The 25,043-nt window shown below is 45.8% G+C and overlaps 1 protein-coding gene across 1 annotated transcript; it reads left to right on the top strand.

Moving 5' to 3' along the window:
• The first annotated feature begins 6,376 nt into the window (after positions 1-6,376).
• On the top strand, positions 6,377-12,406 carry LOC120530868 (RING finger protein 223). The gene is made up of 2 exons (XM_039755582.1): positions 6,377-6,805; positions 11,424-12,406. The coding sequence occupies exon 2, from the start codon at positions 11,430-11,432 to the stop codon at positions 12,081-12,083; it is 654 nt and encodes a 217-aa protein (XP_039611516.1). The 5' UTR covers positions 6,377-6,805; positions 11,424-11,429; the 3' UTR covers positions 12,084-12,406.
• The last annotated feature ends 12,637 nt before the right edge of the window (positions 12,407-25,043 follow it).

The following is a 25,043-nucleotide window of genomic DNA, read 5'->3' as shown; positions in this document are numbered from 1 at the left end:
GCTGTGTAGTCTCACGAGTGTCTAGGGGAGGGCAGGGTTAAGTGGGCGACAGCAAATGAAGGTCACCTATATAAAGGCCTGTCACATCTGGTGCCACTTGACCCTTACCAGAGAGGCTACACAGCCCTGTGGAAGCACTGCTGGCATCCTGGGGTGGCCCCTTCTATGAAAGGCACTCTATTAAGTGACACAAAAACCTCACCCTTTCCTTTGATCCCAGTAGCTACAGTGAGGCAGCACTACATTGCAAACTAGCCGTGGTACCTGCTGAGGACCGGTAATAGCAAATGCTTTTAAATTATTGCAGTTCATGGCCTACTTGTGCCTTCAGTGCCTCTCTTTGGTATCTGTGCCAGTCTGAACGACTCTTCACTGGCACGGCCTCTTTCAAGTGTGTTCCCATAAAAACTTCTTATTTTCGTGGGGCCTTTCGACGCCTCCAGTCTGGTTTTAAACTTTCTGTCTTTGATGGCGACTCTTCTCAGCGCGCCTCCTACGCCTTTGCTAACGTCTTCACCGGCGCTCCCGCTCTCAAACGCGCTCCTGCTTCTCAGATTCCATCTTTATTCTTGTGGCGCCTTTCTTGCCTCCTGTCTGGTTTTAAACTTTCCATCTTTGAAGGCGGCTCTGTCAGCGCACCTCCTACGCCCTAACTCCTCAGACGCGCACGTCCTCACCAAAGCCAAACGGACCAATCAGGGTCTACGTTGTATATTATAGTAGATTGATACGCCAGGCCCTGATCGATAGATAGATAGATGTGAAAGGCACTATATGATAGATCGATATTAGTTATTGTGATATAGTTGGCAGGATAATAGATAGATATGAAAGGCACTACTGTATATGATAGATATATAGGTAGATAGATAGTAAAGGCACTGTATGATAGACAGATAGATAGACAGATAGAGAAGATGTTATATAATTTACACGTATAAAGGCCATAGAGAGGTCTGGCTGTCACCGTGTAACAGATTCATGTACTGAAAGGTGTGTGATCACCTGATATATAAAGCACTAAATAACACTGTATACACGTGAATTGTGTAGACAGGTATGTGTCATAAACCTGATCTGAAAGGCACCAAATAATCGCTTGCTAGACACATGCAAGGCGCTACATGATTGACAGCCGGCCGTGTAAACATTATAGAATTGATTGCGAGATATAAAAGGCAGCATCTCTGCGACTCTCCCCCCAGTAAAATGGTGCTTTATAAAATAAGAGTTGAGAAGCTCCCCTTAAATCCCTGAGGTGCAGAGAAGCCGCACTTTTAAGAGACCTGCAGGCGGGCAGCACCTCTGTGACTCTCCCTTTAACCCCCTGCCCCCCACATAGCGATAAGGCACTATATACAATAATGATTGAGAAGCTCCACTTTATTCCCTGACAGCTTTTCACAAAGGGACGTGTGAACAGCCAGCATGTCTGAGTCTCCCTGTGCCCCCCAGTACCTCCGGACCCTGAACTACAGCAGGACTCACAAACCTTCCGAGAGGCAGCCCTGCAAAGAGACCTGCGGACAACAAGCCCGTGGGCGGCTCTCCCTGTAGCCCTCCCTTTGTCTAAGGCACGATATGAAATAATGATTAAAAAGTACCCCACCACCGCCCATACTTTTGGACCCTGACCTGCAAAAGGGTAACTTTACTAAGGGTCTCACAAACAATAGGCAGCTTTGTGACTCTCCCTGCAGCCCACTCCCCTTGAGATGGCACAATAGTAAAGTGATTGAGAAGCTTCATTTCTGTGGGACACCCAGGCAGGCAGGCAGCCCCTCTGTGTCTGTTCTTGGACTCTTCCTGTTCTGTTCTTCCTCCTCCTCCTCCTATAAAAGGCTCTATAAAAATACCAATTGAAAAGCAGCACCCTGGGGTGTGCAGAGGTGGCAGGACCCAAAGTGGCTCTCCCTGTACTCCTCTCCCCTGCCAGGTGCACACGGCAGACAGGATGGTCGTGACCCCCTGACTTGGTGGAGTGCCCCCCCTCAGGGACTTCCTTTCCTTTCCTCATTGCCCCACCATGCCAGACTCCATCCCATCAAGGACCATCTCCACTCCGATGATTAATGGGGCTGGTCAAGGGAGACTTGTGCTATGGGGGGGCAGTGCCGCCGTTATGCATTAACTGTTCAAAGCTCAAGGTCATCGGCCTTCAAAGTCACCAGACAAACGAGATTCCTCGAGAGCCGTGTGTGCCCAGCACTTTTCAAGCATGACCTGGTCAGGCACAGGGGTACAGGCTGCCATCTGTACCCATGTGAGACTGGAGAGGAGCTGACAAGGTGTAGGTACACCCATTATTTGGTGGCCATTTTTTGTTGGGTATTTTAATGCAAGCAGCTACAGAGTGTCCATCGGGCCAATTCAAGGCTCAGAGAAGTGGGCCACACTGCCCACTAATGAGGCCACCAATCTGTCCGTCGCACTGGACACTCCCCTGACAAGCCCCACATACAGGCAGACAAAGAGACAGGAGGGCCCTGCCGGCAGTTGGCACACCCGCACACCAACCCACCCTCTCCGCCCAAACTGCACACACAATGCTGCAGCAGCTCCACGAGGTAAAAGCAGCAGCGGTGGGATTGAGAGAGCAGAACAAACAGAAACACGCCCAGCGTAATCCGGGCAGACACACATAACATCCCGGGCACAAAGGAGGGGCCATAAAAGCCCCACAGGCAACAAACGGCAAGGAAACAGTCACCATGCCACTCCTCTCCACAGGTGACCGTTGTGTCGTCCTAACTTTCTGACAAAACGCTGAAAGAGCCCCTGAAGCCAGGATTTCGACATGTGTGGCGTGGCGTGTGCCCCTCGTGCTCCATGTCCTGTCAACTGTGCTAAAGACCCTTTTACCTGAGGGTGGTATGCTGGTGGGGGTGGTACAGCGCTTAGTGGTACTGCCACCTCACGAGTCCAGTGTCCTAAGTTCTGTTACCGTGTCACTGTCCGTGCGACATTTGCATCTTCACAGGGTCTTTAGGGGACTCCCCTGGTATTGGAGTTTTCCTCCCACAATCCAATGACTTATCTGATAATTCCAGATGGGCCCCTTGTGCAAATGGGCATGAGTGGGCCTAAGGGGCTGGCACCCTGCCCAGGGCTGCCTCCTGCCTCACACCGTGTGCTACTGGGACAGGCACAATCCCCTCTGAACTGATTAAAGGAGATCATGCTGGGTTACTTCAGGCTAATGCCACACGAGGGCCAGTCGTCCTGTGGATGTCTCTGACAAGTCAGATGGGGTGCCAACAGGAGAAAAAGGCAGGCGGACCCCTGCAGCTGGACGAGCAGGTCAGTCAGGAACAGATAGCACCCTGTGACGGGCTGCAAATAGAGAAGGCGCTATATCAGAAAAGGATAGGATACAGGGCAGACCCTGTATGATAGACTGAGAGAGAAAAGGTGCTATATAATAGATAGATAGATAATGTGAGTGTCTATACGACATACAGACGTGTAAGGCGCTATATAATAGATAATGTGAGTGTCTACAACAGACTGACATGTAAGGCGCTATATGATAGATAAATAATTTGTCTACAACAGACTGACGTGTAAGGCGCTATATGATAGATAGATAGATAGACAGATAATGTGAGTGTCTATACGACAGACAGACGTGTAAGGTGCTATATAATAGATAATGTGCCTATACGATAGACAGACGTGTAAGGCGCTATATGATGGATAGATAATGTGAGTGTCTATATGACAGACAGACGTGTAACGCGCTATATAATAGATAAATGGATAGATAATGTGAGTGTCTATATGACAGACAGACGTGTAACGCGCTATATAATAGATAAATGGATAGATAATGTGAGTGTCTATATGACAGACAGACGTGTAAGGCGCTATATCACAGGTACGCTACTGTGTAACACGTGTAACTCCTGGACTGGCACCCCGCTCTGCTCCTGCTATCCTGAGTAAGGAGGGCTCAACTGTGGATTGGTGCAGATTGTAAGGCGCTATAAAGTGTGAGTGCCTTTCAATGGCAGTGCCGTAAGCCCCAGACTGGCACCCTCTCGATTCCCCAGGCCGGCTCTCTTTCCAGTTCCTCCTTTGCCCCTGCTACCTCTTGTGTCCCTTTGAGCGGGTCGGTTGCCACTCTAGAAGTAATGTTTGGGGTGCAGTGGGTGGTGCTCAGCTGCAGCCCCTCTCCAGTTTCACTGCCCGCCTTGTAAACAGAGCCAGCAAGCAGCTTTAGTGCCCCATGCAATACCAGTTGGGCCAGCTGCTTGTGGTTTGCAAGTTAAATTTGCTTTTCGACGCATCTGTCACAGGTGAATGTCCCTCCGCCTGCTGCTCGCTGTTCTTTACTTCCCACAGGAGCTTATGGCCAGTGCCTTGTGCCCCTCACTTCCATATTATGGGTATTGTGGGGCTGTCTATCACCCCTTATCATATTCAGATGGCGTCTAAGAAGACAGTCAAACCTGCCAGCTCAGCTGTAAAGCATGAAGATGCCAGTTCAAGGCAGGTTAGTGACCCCCTGAGTGACACATGGTGAGCTGGCACACCTGCCAGCGGTCCACTGGAACACAAAGTGGTCATGTAGGACTTAGAAGTCACTTTGGACAGAATGTCATTAATGCACCAGGCTGGGGAGGGGGCAGAAGAGGTGCCACCTGGACTGGATGTCCTCATCCCACAACTTAACGTAATTTGGCGTCCACACAACTGAGGACCCCCAGACCGCCCACTCGTCACAACATCTCCCAGGGTTGCTTTATTTACTGGATTGAGTGGACAAAGTGCACTTTAGGAGAGTCTGTCCCTGTATGGGTGGCAGGCAGGAGGCCCAAGCTAAGCATGAAGTTGCACCCGTGTCTTTTGTGATACCGCGGTGCGCCCACTCTGTAAAGCCAGCGGGGGAGGGAGGGCCGATTGTGACATTCCTGCTTCCTTGTGCGTTCCAGGGGACACCTGAGTGACACTAATCAGTAACAGATAAGGAGCCTCACGTCATTGTCAAGTGTTCTCGTAAACAAGGGGCCGGCGGGCTCAGGCAGTGCCTGGCAGGATGCGGGAAGCAGTTTGTCAGGTGAGCAGTTCACAAACGGGGGAAAAACATTCTAGCGTAAAATAAAGAGCTTCTCAGAAAGGCACTATATAAAATAAATAATAAGCCAGCAGAGTGCAAAGGCCCTTCCGGTAATCGATGACTGGTATAACGCTTTACAACTCCGTGAAAGGCACTTTATGAAAAAACAAATGGCCGATGTTTTCTGGAGGAACGTCAAGAAAACACACTGAGATGGAGGCCACTGTGAAAGGCGCTATATGGAAAGATAGATAGACAGACAGATAGATAGATAGATACTTTATTAATACCAAGGGGAAATTCACATGGAAGATTCAGATGAAAGATGAGTGATGCAGCACATGCCATCCCCCCCCAAATCCGGTGTTGTCAGGAAGGCCACAGCAGTGCAATTCCACCACACAGAAGAACCTAAAATGATATTCAGAAAAGGTGCTTTATAGAACTGTTCTGTACATGGGGCTTACGCGGCCAGTCTGAAAGGACACAGACCCCCATTTTGCCCACATGGAAGAACACTTCACACCATTTTAATTCAGTTCAGGGTCGCAGGCAGTGCAGGATTTACGTATAAGCTACACAAGCTATAGCTTAGGGCCCCCCAAAACAAATCATATTTGGCACTTACATAGAATATCTGGACTTATAAAGGGCCCCATGTCTCAAATAGCTTAGGGCCTTATCAAGTCTAAATCCGGCCCTGGTCGCAGGGGCAGAAGACAATAGTGCACTAGGGGGCGCACTCACAATGACAGAGTGTTCACTATGAAAGGCGCTATACGAAAGCACGGAGCCCCGAGCAAAGTGCACACTTCGGCAACAATATGAAAAAAAAATAAACAAGTGAGCGCATTGAGGAGGCACATGAACATGGATGGTCACACAGGCATTTGATAAGCCCACCAGGATGGTATCAAGTCCTGCTGGTGACACAAAGCGACCCCCTGAGCGAGTCACGTCACCTGCTGGTGCTTTGAATGGAAAAACAAAAGAGGATCCCAGATAGCAGGATTAAAGCGTCAAGGCAAATAACGGACAATAATGACGACCGAGGACTGGCCGAGAGTGTCGACCCCAGGCAGGTGCTGTGTGTGAAGGGGGGTGTGAAACGTTGCAGTCCTTTAACTCGAGGCTAAGATGCTGTGAGATAGTGGTCACCATAGAAAGGCGCTATATGACGCCCAGCTTACTGCCGGCTAGGTGTCCTCTCGCCCATCGTTCCAGTATATGGTGGACGTGTAAATACAAAGAAGATGCCATTTTAAGGCTGTGTGGTGCAATTCAACGTCTCGCCCACCGGACTGGAAAAGGAAACCTCCAAAAAAAGTTTCGAGGGAGCACGTGCGACAACAAAACCTGGCGGGCCACCGGCCTTATCTGCGGGCCGCTCCATGACAGCACTTCTTGAATCAGCGGTCCTCCTATCAAATGCTAAGTCACGGTTACTCTTCGCCGACGAGCCGCAGCCCAGCCCAACCCAGCCCAGGCCAGGCCACGCCCCCCGATCGCCGTCTAATTGTTACCTCACCGAGACTCATTTGCATAGCGAGTGAAAAGGCGCGGGACGGGCAACGCAGGTGACTGCACGGCAGATGAAGAGCGCGCCGCGGCGGGACACGCGGAGAGCGGCTCGTCTCCTTCGGCACCCTGAAGAAAGAAGAGAAAGAAAGAGAGAGAAAAAAGAAAAGAAAGAGGGGAGTGACCCGCGTGGGCTCGAGAGCGGCGAGCACGCGCTGAACACCGCAGGTGAGCAGGCGTCTCGGGGACCTCGGGGTCGGGGCGGGCGCGGCGACAAAGAGGAGCGAGGGGGACAGGACGGGGACAAGCGGACGGTGGGCTCCAATGCAGAAAGAAAATCCAACAGGGCATATTACACAGAAAGAAAAAGTGTGGCTGGTGTGTAGAAAGAAAGTTCAAATTATTAAAGAGTCCATTGTACATTTTATGGTAAACAAAAGGAACGATTGTCCGTATAAATGAATGGATTACTTTTGGATAAATAAGTTTATTTCATATAGTGTCTAATACTCAACCAATTTATAATATCCTATTTTATTATATAATAATAACAATGTAGGGTCACACCAGATAAAGGCCACACAGCACAAACGTTTCTTTTACCAGCTTTCCTTTTCAGTGTGGAAATAAAGTTCCACTTTTCCCCCTCTATATACTCTACATGTTGGTTATCTTCCTGGATACATTCATACATATATATATATATATATATATATATATATATATATATATATATATATATATATATATATATATATATATATATGTGTGGTCTGGGAGCATTGGGGGTCTGTTGCTGGCTGCCCTGCACGCCCTCCCCATTAGGACACTGAACACATCAACATCTAATATCCATCCATCCATTTGACTGACCAACTTATCCTGAGCAGGTCATGGGACAGTTGGAGCCTAGCAGAGCAATCACTGGGCACAGGGCAGGAAGGAGCCAAAGACCTGCACGGGGCACCCGTCCATCACAGGGTGAGCAACACACACACACCACAGGGGCCAACTTAGCATCAGCAATCCACCAACACGCCATGTCTGAGGACTGTGGGAGGAATCGGAACACCTGGGAGAACATCCAGACTCGACACAAGGGGCTTCCAGGACGCGCTCCATATGGAGTGACAGCAACCCTAGCAGTGTGCTCTCTGCACTTGTAATATAATAAAATAAATATAATATAATACATCAGGGAGGTGAGAGTATTACACAATTTTATATCATATAATCCTGCAGTGGGTTGGTACCCCATACCAAAGGGTGGGCTCTAGCACCCTGACACTTTGAATGGGATACTAATATAATATAATATTGATACTGAGAGCGTGTTGCTGCACCCACCACATGAAGAACCACCTGGATTGTATGATATAATGTAATATTAGGGTGTCATGGTGGTCCTGCTCTCTCTTAGACCCGTCCAGTCGTCGTCCATTTCAGTTGCTCCTTACATGAATGGGTGATTTCTAATTGGTCTCTGGCTGTGTGGGTCTTTGAGGGGGTCCTGCGATGGACTGGTACCTGGTCCAGGTTTAGGTCCCACCTTGAACCCCAGTGCTTCCGAAACAGGAAGCAGACCCCCTGAATTGGACTAAGTGGGGTTAGAAATGGACAGATAATGCAACAAGGTGTGTAAAATGTCCTTACTACCCAATGACTGGGACAACCTGACGAGGTCTAAGATAGCAGCCAACGTAAAACCGGATGTCCATTCAGAAATACTGGAGGTCTGGGGGCCAGTGAGGCTCCTGGATAGCAGCTGAGACGTTCTTATCAGAGGTGGAATCAGACTGGAGGACTTGTGCTGTCTGAGGAGAGAAGTTCACAAGTTTAGGACCTAAGGTGGCCCATTCAAACCCTGCTTCTTTCGACCATCAGAATATCGACTTTGTTCCGTTTAACACACCTGAGCCTCACAGTACCTCATAGGTTTTCTTTCCTCCTCATGGATGTTGGTAACTCAGCTGCTCCGCGGCTTCTTTGGCTTATGGGATGTCACCTGGATTTGTTGAGCTGCGAATGAGAGTGAGGTCTTCATCATTGTCACCACCGGCAGTTATTTTAAGATGAAGACTTTCTGAGGCTTTCTCCACCTTCACCTCTTGCTGCACGTTAGGCCGCCGCCACCACCACCACCTCCAAACCGTTGTCGTTTGCTTCTCACTAATGTAGTCTTTTTTTCTTTAGAATATTCATTTGTGCACAAGGAGTCCTGACAATGTTTCTACTTGCTTCCTCCTCAGTTTTGGACGCAATCTTCATAGTCGTCTCCATCGTATCTCTCTGTTGCTAAAGCCCCTGCAAATTTACCACGTGATGATGTTATCTTCATCTTCCTCCTCTTTCTTGTTCATCCAGGATTTAAGGTTCCTGCGCCATGTTGGTTTTCTCCTCGTCTTTGGATTTGTGTTTTCATGCTCATTGTGCATTGACAGCAGCACACCGTTGAGGCCGTCTTCCCATGCCAGTGCGATTTATGCCTCAATGACCGATGATCTCTGCGCGGAGGAGCGTCAAGAAGAACACACTGAGATGGAGGCCACTGTGAAAGGCGCTGTTTGAAAAGATGAGTGATGAAGCACATGACACCTAGTCAGGTGTTGCCAGTGTGGCCACAGCAGTGCAATTCACCCACATGGAAGAACGTAGAATGATATTCAGAGTGAGCGACCTTTCTGCTTGTCGTGGCTCCGAGGCAGTGGGTGAGAGTGTTTGGTCAACGACGCATGGCTAACGATGGCAGAGCACAGGATGCGAGAGTCGCTGATGGCAGAGGAGCTGTGCCGGTGATTACCGAGGAGAAAGTGGAGCGCCAGACTGACACGCTGACCAAAAGCAGTGAAGGAAGGGCGAGTGTAAAGTTGTTGTGGGGATCCTGCATGAGAAGCAGATGCACGCGGACTCTGCTGAACGTCGAGATCCCCCATGAAATCTTTTCTGCTCACAACAAAAATGTGCCTTCATGACTTTGGTGTCATCAAACCAAACCTCACGTCTGTTCGAGAACTAGGAGTCCCAAAGCCTTAAAGAGTTCTCGTAGTCCCAAAAATGCCCACTAGAGGGGGATATCACCTTGAAACCCCAGCTAGTAATAAGGGCAAGAGCCACATCTTTACGGAATAAAAGATTTATTTGTCACAAAAAGAAGCTCCATATAGCAAAAATGGAGTTGCCTTAAACACAAAGGCAATGCAAGTGAAACAAAGTCCCAAAACAGAATCCAAACTGAGTCGTCGAAAAAACACCAAGAGGGTCAAAATTCCAAAATGAACAAAGGGCACAGCAAAGCACAGATAACTCCCTGACTCCAGGGGGCATTCACCGCTAGGAACTGTGGGAGACCCGCCAGATGTATAGGGCAGAGCTCAGTTGCAACCTCTTGGGGGACCACCAACAAAACACATGGGTTGTAATAAAGGCAGCTGGTATACAAGAGAAACCCAAAACTAAAGAAAGATGCACATAAGCAATATAAATCCAAGAATCCAAAATTACGATTTGCTAAAACAAACAACAATACATCCAATCCAAGTGACTCAAGAAATCAGGAACAGCAACATTAGCTGAACGTCGCGAGCCAAGACTGCTGCACTTTCTCAGTTCTTAAGAAGAGCGTCAGTATCAGGGTGCCCTGCCTCCCTTGGGTTCAATTTATAACAAAAAATGAGAGCATAAACTAGTGAATTTACTGACCTGAAGTAAATAAAGTACTACACATCCCATAATACATCCATTTTCAAAACCAGCTTATCTGGAGGAGGGCCAAAGGGAAGCTGGAGGAGTCTATGCGGGCAAGCCAATGGGCACAAGGCAGGGGTAAAACCTGGAGAGGGTGCTGGGCCATCGCAGGGTGGGCATGCAGGCACATCAGGGGTTAATTTTAATTAAAGCCCGTAACCTCGCTTAGAACGAAGGCCATCATGGGCACTCATGCAAAGCACTTGGATGGCTTTAGATGGCGCATTTGAATATTCGATGGCAGCAAAGTGATTAAAAACGTAAAGAGCAGCCAAGAGGGCAGGGATCAGCAGCGCCTCAGGACACCAAATGCTGACATGGCCGGCTTGTCAATGATTAAGCACGGCGGTGGAGCAGAAACGTGAGGGCTTAGTGTTGTGTTCTTTATTAATTCCTGCCTCAGTTCTATTTGAACTGACCGTTCTGATCGTCTCCGGCAAAAAAAAACAAGTTTTGAGAGTGAGGCATGGACTCTGAACTGTGGCCACCGCAGGACCAGCACAAGCAAATCAGCTGCTCGGGCTCAGCTCACATTCTTCATGCAAAGCAACAAGAAACGGGGCAAATAAAAGACAAAGTCCTGGGGTCAAATCCCAGACCGCCCGCCATCTGTGCCAGGCTGTCGTGGGTTCTTGTCATTCTCACCTGCTGTACTGAAACACGCAGGTTTAGCCGATCGGTGACACTAAACAGGAGTGAATTTGGCTGACCCCGCAATGGACGGGCACACCAGAGACGGCTTGTTCCTGCTGGGTACTTAATGCTGCCCGCGCAGGCCCTGAAACTCTGAACTGGACTAAGCTATTAATAAAAAATAAATAATGATAAGAGTACGCTGGCACAGTGGAGCCTCACGGTAAGAGGACTGGGGTTCACATCCTGGGTTTCCCCCAAGTGCCCCCGTTTGGATTGCCGATGCTAAATTGGCCCCCCTGTGTTTTTGTGTGTGTGGTCCCCCTACGATGGACTGGACCACTCAAAGCGGGTTTAGGACGTGGATGGATGAGTTGCTGTCTGTCTGCTCTATATAGCACCTTTTCTAGCTATTTATTTGTAATGCTCTTCCTGTGACAAGGCTCAATGTGCTTTATCTCTCTTGCAGGATATCATGTCGGTGTCACCGGAAGTGTGGTGTACGGGGAGTTCCAGCCCACAAGAAGACCCCGAGAGGGGCTCAGGCCAGCCCGAGTGTTCCATTTGCTTCAACTCCTATGACAACATCTTCAAGACCCCCAAAGTCCTGGCGTGCCATCACACCTTTTGCTTGGAATGCCTGTCGAGGATGATGGCAGCTGCGCCCGCGGAGCAGGCCTCTGGACGAATCCCGTGTCCCTTTTGCCGGCAGCTGACGTCCATCCCAGAGAAGGGTCCGCCTGCCCTCACCACCAGCCAAGAGGTGCTGTGCAAGCTGCCTGCCCACCTGCAGCACGAGGAGCCCGTGTGGATGGACGGTGCCAAGCTCTGCTACAAGCGGGCCCCCGATGCCAGCAGTTCAGATTTCTGTATTTGCATCGACATTGGGATCTCTAAGACGGACCTCACCCCCCCACACAGGCCGCCTCCATCCCGCCGGCTCTGGGGGTGCTGTAGGGCGTTCAGCGACAGGAAACGCTTCGTCCTGTTTGCCGTTTTGCTGGTGCTGCTCATCTGTATAATAATGTGGCCCCTTCAGTGCGTCTTTACCACCGGCAATCTGAGGTGCTTCAGTCAACAGGTCTCTGGGCCAACAGCGAGACCTGCCACCTCCTCTATGGGGCTTTGAGAGCGCGTTGAGCCCCCCAGGCTACAGACACGTGTTCACTGTGCCACCTGGCAGGAGCTGTGGAGCAACCTGGAAGTCATTGTGGCCTCAGGGGTGACGAGAGGAGGAACATAACAAAGGCCAACTCGCATTACACCATAAAGTCAAGTCCTCCAGCCTTCTGTGCCAACATTTCAAAGACTGGTTTCCAGGAGCAAACTTGTGGAAAAGCAAACTCACAAACTAAGAGACCAATGGGGAGGCCACAGATAAATGTGAAGACCAAATACGGTCAGTGGGACCCCCAACGAAGGACCAAAAGAGAAACCCTGGGGGGCCCAAAAAAAAAACCTGATAAATCAACTGCCTAGAAAGCGCTGAGACCTCCAGACACTCAGGACAGGAAAGCGAAGCCTTTTACAAAATGTGCAGGTGGTCCTCATGCCCACCGTGGTGACCATTTGTTGTAGAGGTTGTGCCAACTGTCAGTTTGGAAGGAACACACTTACATGTTCTTAAGGTTTAGTTTTCAGAAACTTTCTTCATGTTATTAACTTTTCATACACTTTCAAAGCTTCACTTTTCTCACCTTATTACATTAGTAATCAAAACGTGTTTTTCAATTTTCTCTGCACTTAAAAATGCCAGTTCTCATCCATTTCCATGTGCTTTTTTACTAAATGTACTCGTTTTCACTCAAGTCCGCCATTTCTGCATCTTAACTTTTGTCTCATTTGACTGCGCGCTCGTCTCACGTTGCCCATTCTCACATCACGATGTTTCTTCTGTTTTCCGTATCACACTTTTCAATGATCTTTTCAATTTGAATGCCAGTTCGTCATTATTGACACTTTTTCTGAAGTGCACCAATTTTTCCCCGTTTCCACATCTCACGTTGTACTCGTCTTCAGACGTTTGTCCATTCCCACCTCACAGATTTTGTTCAAATTTTTCATTTTTGCCCCGGTTTGCTCCTTTCTCCACATCGCATCTTTCAACAGTCCTTTTTATTTTCATGCCACTTCGCTTGACACTTTTTCTCAAATGTATTCATTTCCACACCTTTGCCTGTTTCCACATTTATTGAAGTTCCATTTTTTCCCCACGTTTGCTCATTTCTGTGTCCCCCCCTTTTCACATTTTCTTCAGCATTTGTTTCACGTACCACTGCTGCCCTGCTCTCATGGAGAAAGGAACACGTGAGACGACGCCACCGCAATGTATGGAATGCCATCGATTGTCACAACTACATATAAACTGTTCTTCATTTTCAACATACAGTATCACTTGTATACTGCATATTATAAACGTATGTAAATAAATAAATAAACATTATATACACACACACGCACACTTGGGCTTTGCCCCCTGCTCACTTCGCTCACCAACCCCAGCCTGCGCTACTTGCCAGCCACTTTGCGTCTCTGCCACTCGCGTGTGTGGATTTCACTTTCACCAAACAACAAATCTTTTATTCTCGCGGATACGCCTCTTCATTGGGAATAAACACAACTTTACCCCGATGGCAACACAAGTTAGATGATCTACAAGTCTCCGATTTAAAGTTTACATCCAAACAATATATTCGATCTCTTTTTGCTGTTCTGTTATTTCACCGATTAATAATTTCCGTTTGTTAGCGCTAATGCGATCTTTACTATGATTTTTTTGAGACTTTCGAATTTTCGTACTTCCATTACCTCTAACCTGCTCTGCATGTGTATTGAACCGTTTTTGAATTCTTTATGACATTCTACTTTGTCTTCTACTCTTTGTCTTTTATTTCCAGGCGTGGTTAAATCTCTTGGCACAAAGTCTCGTCTTGCAGGACATGAAAGTATCTCTCTGAAAAAGTCACATCTCGTCCCAGGCTAAAAAGTCTTGTCTCATCCCAGGATTTTTTTATTATAATAGAGAAATATATAAAGAGTTCAAAAGGAAAAAATGTGACAACCGGTAGAGAACCCTGTATATTTGGTGGAAAAAGGAGCAAAATAAACCGGCACAGAAGGGTTCCAAATAATGATAGCTTCTGCCTGGTCATCGAGAGCACTTGGAGTTCCTTCAGCGCTCGTTGCAGAATAAAGAAAGACTCCTGGCTTCATGTGCTTTATATGATGTCAGGCCGGAAGGGGAGGAGCTACTGGGAGAAAGCAGAACTGAGGCACTGGTCCTCATGACAGGCTGGAAAAAGGAACCTGTGGTCAGTAACAGCGCCCTCTGTGGGGCTGGGATTGAAGTGTTAGGGTCATCTGAGCCTTTAAAATGTCCCACATATGCGTGACATATATATTATCCATCCATCCAGTATCCAACCCGCTATATCGGGGGGTCTGCTGGAGACAATCCCAGCCATCACAGGATGCATGGCAGGAAACAAACCCCGGCTAGTCCACCGCAGTATATATATATATATTATAAAAAAAAATCTTGCGACGATACAAGACTTTTTTCCTGCAACGAGACGTGATCTATTGAAGGGAGACAGAGAGACACTTTCACGTCCCATAAGATGGACAAGTCACGTCGTACTTACAACCTTTGGAAGCAAGTCCCGTGATACACATGCAGAGCAGGTTAGAGATAATAGAAGTAGGAAAACTAGAAAGCCTCCCAAAATGAAAGCAAAGATCGCATTATCGCAAACAATCTGAAAATATTACTCGGGGAAATAACCTGCCGGTGAAAAGAGATCGAATATTCAGGTGCTGTACAGGCTTTTAAACGTTCGAAGCACCGCGTGAGATGCAGCAGCAGCAGCTAGCCAACTGATCGAGCAAAGAGGAGGTAAAAAAAAACCCAAACAAACTATCTCCCATTGTATCAGTGTTAAAGAGGGGGTTTCAGAGGAGCGACTGCGTATCCTTGAGGTGCGTTTAGCACAGGCCGGGGGGAAGGGGTTGGCGAGCAGGGGTGAAGCCCCCTAGTGTGTATATATATATATATATATATATATATATATATATATATATAAATACACACACACACACACAGAGGCATCGGTTTTCAGCCTAAACGTCAAAGGGCTTCTTATTTCCAGAGCAGGGTGTTGTGAAGCACACCTTTCATATTCTCATCCTACTTCATGTTACCCATTTCATCAAATTTAGACGTTCTTCAAGTTAAGTCATCTGTGTCAACATGACCCCTTTTACCACATTTGCTGAATTTCCCTTTAAATTAATTTCTGCTCCTGACATGCTGCATTTTATTCTCCCATTTTTACTAAAACTTTTCATCTGCAAAAGTACTGCAGTTTTGCATTTGTTACCCGCATTTCTTTTCATCGTCTCTTACTTCGATGCCCATTTTAAGTGGTAAAAGTTCCCCTGGACCGTCCTTCAAGCTCCACAGTGGCCCCTGACTCAGCGTCCCACGTATTTCGTTTTTTTCTTTGCATTTCCAGCTGAGTTCCCTTCTACCTCATTATGGCTAAAAGCTCCACCATTTCCTTCCACAAATGAGCGAGTTGCTTCTGTGACAATCCCTCACACTGCAATGGCACAGGAGAAACAGCAAAGCCAAGCAGGGATATTCAGTGTCACACTTTGGGGGTCCGGTGCCTTTAGGTGTTATTAGGGTCGATTAACATGACAGTGCCTTTTAAGGAGAAAAGGCCTGTCTGAGTGGTGAAGCCCACAGCCAAATCAGCGTAATGTCGTAGGTCGATACTCAATGTTATTATTATTATTATTATTATTATTTGTAAATTTTGATATTTTGTGTAAAAAAAAGACTCCAATAAAAGTCAACAAAATGTTATTCTGCAGATGTCTGCCTTTTCCTTAATTTGTATTACATCCCAGTCTGTCAGAATCACTGGGCTACTATCTGGTGGTCTAATTTAATGCTACCAGTACTTGGGGGTCCACATCAATGACAATGGACTGGTCTTGGAACACAAAGGAACTGGAGAAGAAAGGGCAGAGCAGACTTTTCTCCGGAGATTGCGTTCCTTTAATGTGTGTAAGTGACGTCCTTCACATCTTCTACGGCTCTGTGATGACCGGTGTGGTGTGCTGGGCCAGTAGCCGCACCGAGAGAGTAATAATTTACGTTGGTTAGCGCTAATGTGATCTTTACTATCAGTTTTCTGAGACTTTTGAATTTTAGTACTTCCATAATCTCTAACCTGCTCTGTGTATCGCGCCAGCATTTTTGAACCTACGACGTTCTACTTTGTCTTCTACTCTGTCTTTTATTTCCGCTTGGAGCTGAGAGCGCAGGAAACTGTGTCTGACAATCACATTCACACAAATGAGAAGTGAGTGGACGGTGGGCACAGTTGTAAATGTTTGACAAAAAGTCTCATGTCGTGGGACCTGAAATTATCTCTGAGAAAGTCTCGTCCCAGGATTTCCTCTTATAATAGACTGAAATGTGTCTCTTTTCTTCTTCTGCCCTGTTTCCCAAGTTCATGTAACATATAAGGGATATAGCAGGGAGTTTGGGGACATTTTGTCCAGGTCCACATAATAAAGAGTATGAAGGGGACAAAAGTCTGCCTATGGAGAGTGGAAGGACTGCGGCATCTGTGCCAAGAGCTGGCAACTCTATGTGATATTCAATCATATCACACGTGGCACCAGTGGTGGGATATCATGAGCAGTCTGAGTCCAGTGCTTGTTGTCCTGTAGGCAAGAAGCAGAAGCACTCAAGGCAGCGTGCATAAGGTGCCCCCAACTTTTTGAAAATGCTGTACAGAATAGAAAATTGTCATCGCCTCCTCTGAGGAATTTGATCCATGGCCCCAGTGGCCAAACACACACAAACTAAACTAAGAGTCCAATGGGGGAGGCCACAGATAAATATGAAGATCAAATACAGTCAGTGGGACCCCCACAAACAAAGGACCAAAAGAAAAAACCTGGAGGGGAGGCAAAAAAAATCGACTGCCTGGAAAGAGAGGCCTTTTAGAAAATGTGCAGCTTCATCGTTGTGCAGGTGGTCCTCATGCCAACCATGGTGACCATTTGTTTTAGAGGTTGTGCCAACTGTCACTTTAGAAGGAACACACCTACATGTTAGTAAGGCATAACGTAGCAGCAGCCTCTCCACCACCACAGGACTCCATTTGTCTCAGGATGATGCGCACGTCTCAGCGAGACTTGAACCTGTGGATGACAGTTCAACCAATGGAGAGCCTCCCCGGCTGCAGTCACCAAGTGGGACTTCTGAACACAAGGGCACCATCAATGGCGGCTCTCTGAGCCTCGCTACCCTCGCTCCTCATTACGCACAGCAAACAAAACAAACAAAACCCTGATGAGGCAGCTAACAAAAATGAAGATCTTAGGTCAATCTCCCATTGGGTTTTTGTACATTTTACTGGTCTTTTTTAGGTTTTCTTTTATTTTGTTGTTACATTTAGTTTTATTTTATTTTTTTAGTGGGTGTCTGCATTTTGGGTTCCTGCTGCCACAGTGTGATTAGGGGCGTGGCCTTGGAGGGCATGACACGTGATGGTGATGTCATCACCTGTGGATTATTTATGATGCCACAGCATGATTAGGGGCGTGGCCTTGGAAGGCATGACACGTGATGGTGATGTCATCACCTGTAGACTATCTATGATGACAGTGTGGCGCAAGCATCAGAGCTCCATCTCTGTCCGTGTGTTTTGGTCTGTTAAAGGCCCTTCATTAGGGTTAGGGGTAGGCTTAGGCTTAGGCTTTCATTTTTGTTTCGGGTCCTGCAATTTCATTCTACTGGTTCTGATCTTTTGACGATCAGCTCCTGTTAAGTTAAGAAAGAAAATCTTTCATCTCCTGAGCCATCTTTTTCTTTTTTTTCTTTGCAACTGATATCTTTGAGCCAAATTTGTTCTGTGTATTTTTTGTTTTTGAATGTTACTGCTCACCATTTTGTTTAGAGCAGACGCCATCATTTTTAGCATCCATTGCTATGACATGACATCAGGTTACAAGCGGGCAGCGTGTCACTAATCACAGCATTTATAACAGCATCACATGCAACACCCCGTCCAAGTTTATGGATACACTCTGAAAACGTTTTTGCAAATTCTATAGTTTGATTTTTTTTTTCCAGAACTTTCCAAACTTTTTGACTTTGATTCTTGAAACCTGGCAGTTGGTGGCAGGACTGGCACTCCAACCACCTTAAAAAAACCTGCCAGTGTGGGGCTGAGGTGTCACCCCCCACACTCGGGGGCCCAATCCAGGTGGTTTGTCATGTGGTGGTCAGCTTTTTCTACCACCCCAACTATCTGTTGACCACACTGTCCCTGTCAAAACATCATCCAAATGATCTCCAGAAATCTGGGAGCAGCCAGCCATAGAAAGTGCTAGAAGTGACGAGGACAAATAAAAGGACTGGAGACGGGGACGACTTGAAGGCTTTTAAAAAAATGCATTTAAATGACTTCAGCTACATTTGCAAGCCCCATCCTTTAACGTACAAATCCGTTTTGGGCTCAGCGTTAATCAATCAGAGTCTGTCCTGGATTACCATTTGTGACGAGGGTGCCAGTCCAGCACAGAGCAGTTTGCAGTTTGCCCAGGACAGCATGTTACCTTCTATACTTCGTCCCACAAGACAAGTTCTTCTGTGAGCCCGGAGTCCAGCGAGTGGCCCTTTCTGCAATTCACTTTAATTAACTTTCTGGTGGAGCCGAGTGCTGATTGCGCCTGAACTTGCCAGCTCGATAATGTGGCCTGCCAGTTTCACAGTCACGTTTCTACCTCTTATCTTAGATCGGCTACTTCTCGTTATTGGGAGGCCATGAAAGTGTCGACTATTTGTTGGTGATAATGTTGCTTATTTTTATGAGGTGCCTTAGGTTTTCCAAGAGGCAGACACTCCAAACGGTTCAAGTACGGCTTTGTTAGCTGGTATGCACTGACGTAAATCAAATCACATCACATCACCCTGAGCTCTCCGGGTCTGCTCGGTCAACTCAAGTTCATTATTGGGCCTGCAGCTCCAATGCTTAGGTGGAGGGCATCATTTGTAGAATGGGAATGTGTAAGCAAATTGGATTAGGTCACATGTAGAAATGTACGAGGCAATCTGGCAGGAAACAAGAAAGATATGCATCAGACACGAGTGACATCAACGGTCAGAAAAGCTGTGACGAAATGTAAGAGGGAGGAATGGACAATGAGACGTCCCTTTACTGATACTCTTAATCCAGTTTAGAGTTCTAAAGGACTGGAACCACCAGTAGTAACAGGTCAAAGGACGAACGATTCCCACTACAGGATGCAGTTTGGGGGGAAAACCAAAGCAAAGCAATCCAAGAACAGAACATGCAAGTTGGTTGGAAGAGAGCATGATAGGACCTGTATGGCAGTCCGCTGTGCTGCACTCTGGGAGGAATCCTGCTGGTTTTGTCCCTCAGTCAATAACAGCCACGCATGCTAAACAGGCCTGCCTGCTGGAGGCCCTTTACTGAGGCCTGAAGCGGGTTGTTAGGCCGGAACATCTCAAATTTGAATAAAAACTGTCACAAAGTGCCACCCTGTCTCAGCAAAAAAAAAGACTTCTTTGTGTAGGATGGTACGGGACAGATGGTGTAGCTGATCTTTACTTGCCTTTCAAGATAATAAATAATAACCAGGCTATTACAGAAAGGTAAAATATACGTTTAAGATTGTGAAGGATGGCTGGCGTCCTTACCCGGACGGGACTCCTTTAGGACAGAAGGACAGGGGAGACAGCTTCATCTCCCCAGGACATTAGATGGCAGTGACACCAGGCTCAGATTCCCCCATGGGCACCCACAGGGCATGACAGGTACTGTAGTCCTGGGGGACAGCCCTGTTGGGTCCACCAGGGGGAGCTGCAGGACTGGGGAGTCCTTATGTTGTGGGGTTTCCACCTCAGCCAGAAGTGCTGACAGACCAAAGGGTGCCAGAGTTGAGAGGAGCAGAGGATGCAGTGAGAGGCAGAGAGAGACAGAGAGAGAAGACGGCAGATGGTGGGAAGCCCTTATGAAAGGAGAGTTTTCCCAAAATAAAAGACTCTTTGCCTTTTAATCCGTGTCTGTTTGTGTTGGTTGTCTGGGGAGCTGGGGTGCCCCCTGCTGTCCACTATTAAGATCCACTATTTGTATTTGTGGTAAAAGGGCAGAGAGGCTCTGTCAGATCCCAACAATCCGAGATGTATTTTAGGGAAGCTGGAGGTCTACTGTAAAATGGATACACAGGTGCAACTAGGATCAAATTATCTGGCCATCTATTGATTTGCTTTGCATGTACAACTCCGGGATCGGTCAGAAAGCACAGCTGGATAGGGAACAGTGCAAATGTAAATGTAATTATCTGATGCCCCGTGCTTTGGAACTCCGGCACATGGCCAGTTCCTGGGCATCTTGTACTTCGTGATTTAACGTAACCAGTGTGAGCGAGAGACTCAGACAAGCAAGGAACAGTAACAGCTGTTCTTTTATGGAACCAAATCCCAAAAGCACAAGGCAAAGCAGTCCAAACCGGCAATGATACGACAAAAAAAAAAAAAAACGAAAACTATTTCCTCATTTACACCTGCACCCTGAATTGCTACAGCATGCGCTAAAAGGAACAATCAAAAATAAAAGGATTTCCTTTGTTCAAGGTTAAAGGAACAGTTCTGGAAGGTAATCCACAAAGAAACAAAAAGATCAATTGAACAATCAGATGCGCACCAGTTCTCCCAGTAATAAACCTCCACAGCTCCGAATAACTCGGAGGTCTACTCTGCACTGCTCTTCTCATCTAACAATGGATTGGAAGGCAAAAGTCCAAAACGCCAAAATCTGGCATCTACTCGGGCATTTTCTATCCCTACGGGGTTCACCCGACCAGTCCTTTCGGGTGCCCACTAGAATTCTCCTGTCAGCATTTGTATTGCGATACACAGAGTAAGGAAATCACTAGAACTATCATATATACTCACATATGTCAGGTCTTGGAACTCGAAAAATCGATAATAAAATCAGACCCCAACTTATACACCCATTCAAAAATGTGACACTTAATTAAATTTTTTTATTGACATCTTCTTGCCTCCTCCAATCTCGCACCAGTTTCTCAGACGCATCAAATTTTGTTGCAACAGCGCAGTTACCAATTTCTTTCGCCACTTCAATGACGTTAAATTTAAAACCAGCTTCATATTTTCTTCTGATCAAATGCTCCATTGTAGATAAGGGATGCGCTTACGATAAAGGTGTATGAGGGTGTGAGATACGAGAAACACAAATCAGTGCAAACATCGCTTCGGAATAGTTTGGGTATTACTGTGTGGTCACGTAGGCACAATACATAGAAAAAAAGGCTGTGTGCTCCGTGGTTACTCTCTCAGGTGGGCTAACGTTAGCATATCATAATCTCTTGGACCAATAGTGTGAGTTTTCTGCATTCGACATATACGACCGACATTATAAAATACCAGAAATTGTACGGTAAAATGAAGTCCCAACTTATCCATGGGAGAACTTATCTGCTAGTATATACAATATACACTCAGTCTCGTGTGTGTGTGTGTGTGTGTGTGTGTGTGTGTGCGCAAGTTTCCTCTTTCCATCCTCTGGTGGCGCTCTGCACTTTCTTCTGCCCTTTCTTTGTGTTGACAGCTATCACCACTACAGAGCTCCTTTCTTCTGTAGTGGTAGACAACCACAGGAATCTCTGTCCCTTTTTTCCTTTCCTGGAGACATGTCGACACTTACTAAGCTCCAAGCCCAGCTCACACTCCAGGATAACCACCACCAAAGTGCTACCATGAAGCCATTTCTCAATGGAGCATCCTTTCATTCAATTTGGGCTCCAGATAAGTTCCTCCTTACCATTAAAAATATTTCAATGGGTATAAAGAGCAACAAAAACCAATAATTACAGCAACTATAGGCAGCTTAGTGATGCGACATGTCACAAAGTATTACTAGGATATGGTGGCTATGTCTTGCTGAAGATGCCACCAAGCATGTCTGTCTGCAAATAGCAGAATCTCTTTGACATTTAATAACAAACCTATAGTGTCCCTGGAGTGGCATCTAATTGTTTGACAGCTAGATAAGGAAAAAATAAACTTAAGAGTGAACACACACTATGCAATATTCTACTGTGTGACGACATCAGGAGTTTGAGCGCCCAGTCACACTTAAGGACTCATTTGTACTGAGAGTTGAGCAATAGCTGTTATTGATTCTGCCCGACTCACTTTACTTCAAAGACCAAAGCACCGCGCTCTGGGTGCAGCCTAGCAACAAACATCTAGAAGCAGGCTTTTCGGCCTGCAAAGGCTCAATAAAATGGGGTTAAAGGTTTTTACTTCAAAAATCCAGAAAGGGAGAGATTAATAGTAAAACCTTTGGTCCCAAAAGACAAAAAAAATGTTTGTATTTTAAAGATTTATTCACACAGGTTTTCAAAAGCAAAAATTAATCTAATAGGATACACGCAAAAGGCAAACCCAAGCAAAACAATACCAAGTCTGTAATCTAGAGACCTAAATCCTTAAGACAACCCAAAATTTATTAAGCAGAAGATAATAAACAGAAACTTGCAAAAGTTGAACAATCACAATCCAAATCGTAGCCAACAGACACAAGTTGAAACTTATGCCAAAGCAGCCATTTCACAGAAAGCTGCCTCTTAAATAGTACTGGGAAGCAGATAGCTCTCTTGCCACAACTCAACTAGCAGTTTGTGTCAACAAACGTAACACATTAATGCTCGCAAAAGCATAAACACAAAGTTGCTTCCTAATTGAAAAACCATCAGGGTTACAATGTCCTGCCTCTGAGAAAAACAAAAATGAAATCAGGCTTTTCATAGAAATAACACAGAAGGCCATCCCCAGGCTGCCTAGCTCCAAACTCAAAAGACTGGCCTTCAGGCTGGCACAAGCCCAAAATGGGGCTAATGCTTCTACAGTAGGGTCGGTTGCAGGACACCCGAGATAGTGGTGTACTAGCAGCCGAACAACACCAGACTACACAGTATGATGCCTACAGCTAATGATCCTCAGGTGTAGGTGGTGCCTCAACGAACAGTGAAACTCCACAGTTAGGCTCGCTTTGGCTTTGTGTTACTCCTTGGTTTGTTTAGATTAGCGCCAGTGTGTCAGCAATGAACAATGTGCTGCTAAACATTCCTATTGATTTACAAGGGCAGAACACAGGTTAAAACTATGTCCTCATGTAAACTAATCTCTCTTATTATGAAAAAAATCTTGAGACAAGACTATTGCCAAGAGATTTTTTCAAGTCCTGCCCTCCTCTCAACCATTTACGGTAAACAGCCCACACCCACGGTCCTCTTACCTCTCATTTGTGTGAATGCTTTTGTCAGACACAGTTCTTGCGCTCTTAGCTCTTATAATTTTTACGTTTTCCTCACTTTAAGTTCCCAATAAAAGAAGCATTTTTATGTCCAAATCATAATAAAGAATTTCATCCTGAAGGATTATCAACAGAAGAAATGATGAGTACACGGCAATACTAGCACGTGAAACGATGAAGTCAAATAATTTTACGTGAAAATTGTCGATTGGTTACACTGCAAACTATTTAAATGCGTATCAATAGACTCTGCTGAAACAGCTGGTGGTGATGGTACAGAAGATGAAAACATCAACTTACAATATCCCGTAGAATATCTACAACCGTCAATACCTTCCAGTCTTCCACTGGCCGAATTAAGGATGAAAGAAGGATGTATCATAAAGTTATTGCGGAATTTATGTCTCAGTGATGGGCTATGCAATGGGACAAGATCAGCTGTATTCAAAATTGGTTGAAAAATTCTGACGTAAAATTTTAACAAGTGACAAGAAAGATAATGTAGTACATCTTTAGGGGATAACATTAGACACCAAAGGAGATCTTGATATGCCATTCGTATTAAAACATTTAGTTTCCCGTTATAACAGCTTTTCCTATGACAATAAACAATTTATATGGAAAACATAAAAAAAAATTGGTTTATTTATTAGAGAGAAAAAACGATATTCACTCACTGGCAGTTATATGTTGCATTGTCACGATGTAAGTCCAAACATGGAATCAAAATTCAATGCGATATTGATGAAAAGCTAATCCCAAATATTGTTTTTACTGAAGTTGTACAGTAAAAGTGTAAGGTTAGGAAGTATTTGCCTGTTAATTTCAAAGCCAAACAGAATGAAAACGTATAACGCAATGAATATCTCTACCGCAACATGAAACATAATTTCCTTTCAATTTATCATGTTTTGCTATTTTTTTTACTATGGTTAATTACTTGCTGTAATGTAAAATAATTAGGTCTACTAAGAGCCCCCTAGTTTAAAGAAATAATTAAGCTACATTAGGTCAGCTGTCATTATTGTAAAGTGTATGAAAAGCCCAGAAATATCTCTATGGAAAGTAATGACGAGGAGGGATACACATTAGAAGATTCATAACTGTCTCTCTGTAACTCATGGGCAGATCTACCATAAAGGTGACCTTGGTGGTGTGTGCCATGGGCACCTGGTCGCCAAGGGGCCTGGGCATATGCCAGAAAAAAGTAGTGCCACCATTTTTCTTTTTAAGCACTACCTCATCATGCTCTTCCATGTAACAGAAGTACATCGTTATTCATACATTAGAGCTCATTGGGTGGGCAATGTAAAGCCAGACAAGCACTGAGTGAGTGAAGCAAAAAAAGTGAAAACCGAGAGAAGTTAACTGAAACAAAAAAAAAGGGAATCAAGAAAACACAAGAACCGATCATCATCCAACTGTCCGATATCGTATTGAATTCAACACTAATAAACAGAGGTTTGTTTTTATCCACTAAGGGATACTGAACATCGGTGGCACAGTCATATTTAACCTGGAGGTATCACAACAAAATTTTCACCAATTGGGAAGTGTGAAGCACCAAGGCGCAGCTGTAACCATGAGACGTGGATCACATGATACACAGGTCATGGTTTCATGCATTGCACTGGCACGTCATGCATAAATGTGCAAAAATGCGTTTTAATAAAAAAAAAAAAAAGCTCACGAACTGT

This window comes from Polypterus senegalus, chromosome 6 (assembly GCF_016835505.1).
Source record: "Polypterus senegalus isolate Bchr_013 chromosome 6, ASM1683550v1, whole genome shotgun sequence".
Lineage (NCBI taxonomy): Eukaryota > Metazoa > Chordata > Cladistia > Polypteriformes > Polypteridae > Polypterus > Polypterus senegalus.
The sequence above is the reverse complement of the archived record's forward strand: the minus strand, read 5'-3'. Positions and strand labels throughout refer to the sequence as shown.